General features: G+C 48.8%; 1 protein-coding gene across 19 annotated transcripts in view; it reads right to left on the reverse strand.

Moving 5' to 3' along the window:
- The window catches only part of Fnbp1 (formin binding protein 1), a 118,689-nt gene that overhangs the window by 22,326 nt on the left and 90,363 nt on the right, over window positions 1–6,000 (reverse strand). For 8 of the 19 annotated variants that reach the window (XM_021182018.1, XM_029470999.1, XM_029470991.1 and 5 more), the window contains exons 9-10: window positions 4,867–5,061; window positions 3,829–4,011 (exon numbers count right to left, since the gene is read on the reverse strand). In XM_021182018.1, the coding sequence (XP_021037677.1) occupies window positions 3,829–4,011; window positions 4,867–5,061 (378 nt within the window). The remainder of the gene's footprint in view (window positions 1–3,828; window positions 4,012–4,866; window positions 5,062–6,000) is intronic. The other 11 variants (XM_021182068.1, XM_021182059.1, XM_029471034.1 and 8 more) reach the window with 2 other exon arrangements.

The raw sequence follows: 6,000 nt of genomic DNA on the forward strand, positions 1-6,000 counted from the left end.
GATCCAGTGCCTTCTTGTGTACTCTGAGGTCAGTGGACATACATGTGGTGCAGGCATGCCCACAGGGAACGCTCACACAGACAAAACACAAAATGAAAAAATCTGAAGGGAATGAATGAGAGACACCACAGCCACAGCCACAGCCAAGTTATTCTCCGAGAATCCTCCCTGGAGCGCATTTGCTCAAGAGTCTCAAGTTCAGGTGTAGGGGAAAGTGAAACGGGAGAGAGGGCTCCCTGCCCCTGGCCTGCATGGACCTACCAACGGCATCCCCCCACCCCACACTGAAGCTGCTTAACAAATAGGGTCTCTCTAGTTCCCCAGATGTTGGGTTTAAGATGTTTTCTTTTCCAAGGCCTGCTGTTCCCCTCTTCCTTCCTTCCTCCCTCCCACCCACCATCCCCCAGTTCCCTTTCCCCCACCGCTCTTGGCCAGAAGAACCGTCAGATCTGACCCTACACAGATCTGACGACAGCACAGCCGCTCTCCCTGTCCCCTGTCACAGCTTCTAGCTTGTCTGTCCCTGGGAGAATGCACTTACCTTCCAGGAAAGTTTCCATCAAAGAAGTTTGCTGAAATCAAACTTTTTTTTAAACCATCTTTTCTTGTACTAATCGAACACAGACATTCTTTGGCCTTTGCCAACACACTCTGGGGACACCAGAACACAGACGCAGAAACCATCGATGACCAGGAGACGGTGGGGTATGGTGTCATGGACCATACACGCAAATGGATGGTATAACTGAAGCCACTCAGCACGTCTCATCCCCCATGTCTGACAGACAGATGCAGATGTTTATAAACACGAATGATCATGTCGTAATGTGATGTAATTAATGACTCTGAGCCTGGCTCACCCTGGTTACATTCATGGAAATTTCTCTGATGAAGAGTGAAGTTCTAAAAGCCAGAATAATCGAGCCAGGAAGCGGCCGATTGCTTAGCCAGTCCCAACAACAGAGCTCAGCACAATCCATCATGCACGTCTGAAGCTACTCTGCCTGCTGACAGTGGCTGTCCTGACACTTTTAGGAAATTAAATTTCTGATTTAATTAAAAAAATGATTACATTCATTTATTCAGTGTGTGTGTGTGTGTGTGTGTGTGTGTTCAGCACTAAGGTGGGCATGTGGCGATCAGAGAGCAGCTTGCAAGGGTTGGTTCTCTCCTTCCACCTTGTAGGTCCCAGAGATGAAACCTAACTGTCAGGCTTCGCAGCAAGAGCATGTACCCTGAACCACCTCACCAACCCACATTTCTGATTTCTTTTTGTTTTTCCAAGACAGGGTTTCTCTGTGTAGCACTGGCTGTCCTGGAACTCACTTTGTAGACCAGACTAGCCCCAAACTCAGAAATCCGCCTGCCTCTGCCTCCCAAGTGCTGGGATTAAAGGCGTGCGCCACCACTGCCCGGCAATTTCTGATTTCTAACTTGGCCTACTAAGTAGCCTTAGAACAAGTTCTCTCAAGTGTGCCCTTCCTTCCTTCAACCTTCATCTTTTTGGATACTATTCTTCTTTTCATATACTCTTCCTTATTTATTTATTTATTTATTTATTTATTTATTTATGTATTGATTGATTGATAGATTGATTGGCTGTATGCATGCGATGGCAGTGGGCAGCTTTGGGGAGATGACTCTCTTTCACTGTGGCCGAGGAACTGGACTTAGGTGATCAGGCTTCCCTCAGCACTTTCACCTACTGAGCCATTTCTCCACCCAGGCTTTGTTTGTTTGTTTTATCTAGACGGGGTTTCTGTGTAGCCCTGGCTGTCCTGGAACTCAGAAATCCACCTGCCTCTGCCTCCCGAGTGCTGGGATTAAAGGTGTGCGCCACCACTGCCCAGCTTCTCCACCCATTCTTTTATTTCAGTTTTGAGACAGGATCTCACGTAGCCCAGGCTGACGTTCTGATCTTCACAGGCTGAACCACTGCATGTTTTGTGCTGTGCTGGGAATTCGTGCAAAGTAAGTACTCTATCAGCTACTCCACACTCCAGGCCCCTCCCTCCCTTCTGTCTGTCCGTCCTTCCTTCCTTCCTTCCTTCCTTCCTTCCTTCCTTCCTTCCTTCCATCCATCTTCCTTTCTCTCTCTCTCTCTCTCTCTTTGGAAATAGGATTTCATTATGAAGCCCAGGCTGGTCTTAAACTTACTGCAATCCTCCTGCTTCAGCCTCTGGAGTACTAAGGTTAGATATAGACCAGAACACTGTTCCTATGAAATGAAGAGTCTCTCAGTACTGGGATTCTGCAGATAAAGAGATCCGCCAGCGGATGGATCTGAGGCAGACACTCATCTAAGTAGCCACGGCTGAAAGTTCTTCCCATGCCAGAGGACGGTGGGGTAGAAAACACAAAACTTGGGAACTTTCCATTTGCAAGAATGCTGCTTATCAGCCCACGGTCTGGACCCAACTCTGGCTTTAGGGATAACTGAGCTCTCAGGGACTACACTGAAGTGTCTCCAGCTGGCCATGGTGGCACATGACTTTAATCTCAGCACTCCAGAGAGGCTCTAGGCCAGCCTGCGCCACAGTTTCAGGACACACAGGGTTAAATGTAGAGATTGTCTCCAAAAAAAGAAAAGGAAGAAGTGTCTCAGTACACAGCTGCTTGGATGTTTGGAGATCCCAGAAGGAAGGCATTCAACTACAGGCCAGGACCTGCAGATGGGTGCGGCACTGACCATTCCGCTACAGACTTCTTGTCTGTTTGAGGCAGGGCCTCACTTTACATCCCAGGCTAGCCTGGAAAGACGTGTAGTCCAAGCTAGCCTTAAACTTAACATTTTCCTGCCTCAGCCTCCTAGCTGCTAGGATTACAGATATGAGCCGCCACGCTCAGCCCAGACATTTATTATAAATACAACTAGAGGAGGCTCACTTAGTTTTACTTGGGGGGTCACAAATTACTTTTTTTCCAGCCTTTTCCCATTAAGCTAAGCTGGTATCTATGCTGGACGACTGCCCAGTTCCCATAGAGGTTCATGTATGGTAACAAACTGTTTTGTGACAGACTCTCATGTAGCTCAGACTGGCTTGGGACTTGTTCTATACCCAAGGATGTCCCTGAACTTCTGATCCTCCGAAGGATTTCAAACCTGAGTCGTAACAGCAACGGCATTCTAAGAGACTGTTCCCTGAACTTGGGTGCCACAGAGCACAGGACCATGTGAGCTGACACTTATATCCTGGCTCCACAGCTTCCAGTAATTCACTGGCTTCACCACAGAGGAAGGTGGGGACTGAGTGGAGAGGGAGCCGTGGAGGAATGTCGCTGCTGTGGTGCCTTCTCCCTTTGCAGAGAGATGCAGGTGTGAGAGGTATTCTATTGTTACCCCTTAGCTTCACAAGGGAACCAGTAAGCCCGGTCCGCTTCCTTCCTCCTCGCCAGCAGCATCATTTGGGCAGCAGAGCCTGTGCTGCATCCCTGTCTGTAATTACTCAACACAGGTTTTCTGACTGTCCAGTCGCTTCCACTTCCTCATCTTCTACATTGTCTGAGAGAGCCAGTCAGAGTTGGTGAGACCAAGGAGGAAAATGAATGACTCGGGAGTCTCTGAAGGGGAAGTGTGGGGTGCATCCAGCACGGACTAGAGAGTCAAAGACCTCAGGCCTCCTGGCTCTCTGCTGCTCATTCCCCTCCACACGGCTCTTTCCTTCCTCTCTTTCTGTCATACGTCTGCTCTCTGGGAGTCTAGACTTGGGCTCTCTCTCCCTCTGAATGTTACAGGAAAACACACTGGGTCCACTCACAAAGTAAATACGCAGAATGAGACATGCAACACGGTGCGCAAGAGACGCAGGACTCCGGAGCGGAACTTACCCCACGCTTTAGGCTCCGGAAGCAGTGGATTTTGGGTTTGGAGGTCATGAACTCGTTGAAGCGGTGGGAGAGGGGTTCCTTTGGCTGCTTGGGAGACTGGGGGCCGTTGGGAACAGCAGAGGGTGAGGCAGAGGCAGGGGGCGGAGGGGGAGGCTGATGGGGGGATGTTAAAAGGGACATAAGCTACAATGTGAGGGGTGGAATGATGACAGAAAAAAAAATCAGAAACAAGAAGACACAAAACAGAAATAAGCATCAAATCATATTCAAGATCCAAAGCAAGTAAAACACAAACCATTAATATCGATGCCACGGTACAAAAGAAATCATGGAGGATGCGGTCCACAGAGGGGGTGGAAAGGAGAGGGTCCGTGAGTACGCGACAGGACAGCAGAAGATTATGACCCAAAGCTCATGCAGACAGTGACATGCAAGCTAGGCTCTCGTTAGTCGTTCTAGAACCATTTTAAGCCAGAGGTAAACACGTCCACATCTAAGCTAACGCAGTTCGATGTGGGGAAAGGGGTCTAAAACAGGGGGACAGTCCTGTCCTGGAAAACTCAGACAATCAATCTAATCTAAGGTTAATACAGTAAGGCCACTTCCATCCGGTTTAGGCCGCCGGGTTAGCTGTCATGCACCTACATACCACGCTATGAAAAGAAAAGGGAAAAATATTCACAGAGACAGGTTAAAGTGTCAAAACCAAGGTCAGGCTGGCAAGCTTGATTAGCTGGGACTCGGTCCCCTTGCTCCCAGCAGTCTGGGAGGATGGGGGTGGGTGAGAGGGCTGTGAGGTCAGTGATGTTAGTGTGGGTGACCCGGTCCTGGGACAACGCATCTGCAATAAGACAGAGGCCATGGCAAAGACTCCAACACCAGAGACAGACCGTTTGAATCGTGAACTGAACGCAGCACGCTAACTGTCCTCTCTCGCTCTCTGGAAGTCCAGATCTTAGTTTGATTAAAACCAAAAGATAAACTCTGAGACTCTGCACCTGTAGCTCACAGCCCACGCAGGGTCCAAATGGCCAGTACCTTGTTTTTCTTGATGAACGGCCAGAGCTTGCCTTTGGACTTGCCGCCAAATCTGAGCTCGGGCTTGCCTTCTTTGGAGCTGGAAAGGCTGTTGTCTGACACCGTGCGTTTCATTGGCTGTGTGTAATCTTCGAATTCAATGTCTCCAGGAGGCTCGAATCCTGACTTATAGGCTTCTACGACCAGCTGGGAGTCCTGCAATCACACCCACGGACAAGCAGGTCACCACCAGAGTGGCGATGATACAGACCAAGGAGGACCCAAGAAATGCCGCTGAGAATCCCATTCTTTCTCAGCACTGTGGCCCTTAGCACTGTGTTTATTGCTAGAGAGATTGTCTCACAAAGTTTTGCCTCCACCTCCCATGATGCTTTGCTTTTGAAGGACTCATCCTTTGTCCACGTGTTGTATGACGTGTCACTGAACCCTTAAACAGAGTGCCTGGAGGGAGCTTCGCTTAGACGGTTAAACTTTTCTGAGAGATCTTGAACTGGTGACATAATTATGAAGAAAAAAGAAATTCCAGTCACGGTAAGATTGGTTTGAGCACCTCAGGTAGAAAGCTCTCCTGTAGGATGCAGTCAGAGGCGGGGAGGGTGCTGTTCCTTTTGGACCACTGATTTTTTTTTTCTTACAAATGTGGCGGAGGCCCCTGAAGGATGCTCAAAGCCAACATGTCTTAATGAAATGGGAGGCAGGATATCTTACCATCAAAACTCTACACAAGAAAACCACCTATTGCCCGGCACTTCCTCTTACAGAAATCTACCATTTAAAACATTCCAAGGCAGCAGGGCACACCAGGCTGACAAAACTCTTTTCAGAGATCATTAAAAGTGGAACGTGGGCTGGCAAGATGGCTCAGTGGGTAAGAGCGCTGATTGCTCTTCCGAAGGTCCCGAGTTCAAATCCCAGCAACCACATGGTGGCTCACAACCATCCGTAATGAAATCTGATGCCCTCTTCTGGAGTATCTGAGGATAGCTACAGTGTACTTACATATAATAAATAATAAATCTTAAAAAAAAAAAAATGAAACGCAGGGAGCCGAGCATGGTGGCGCATGCCTTTAATCCCAGCACTTGGAAGGCAGAGGCAGGCGGATTTCTGAGTTCGAGGCCAGCCTGGTCTACA

The sequence above is a fragment of the Mus caroli genome, chromosome 2 (genome assembly GCF_900094665.2).
Source record: "Mus caroli chromosome 2, CAROLI_EIJ_v1.1, whole genome shotgun sequence".
Lineage (NCBI taxonomy): Eukaryota > Metazoa > Chordata > Mammalia > Rodentia > Muridae > Mus > Mus caroli.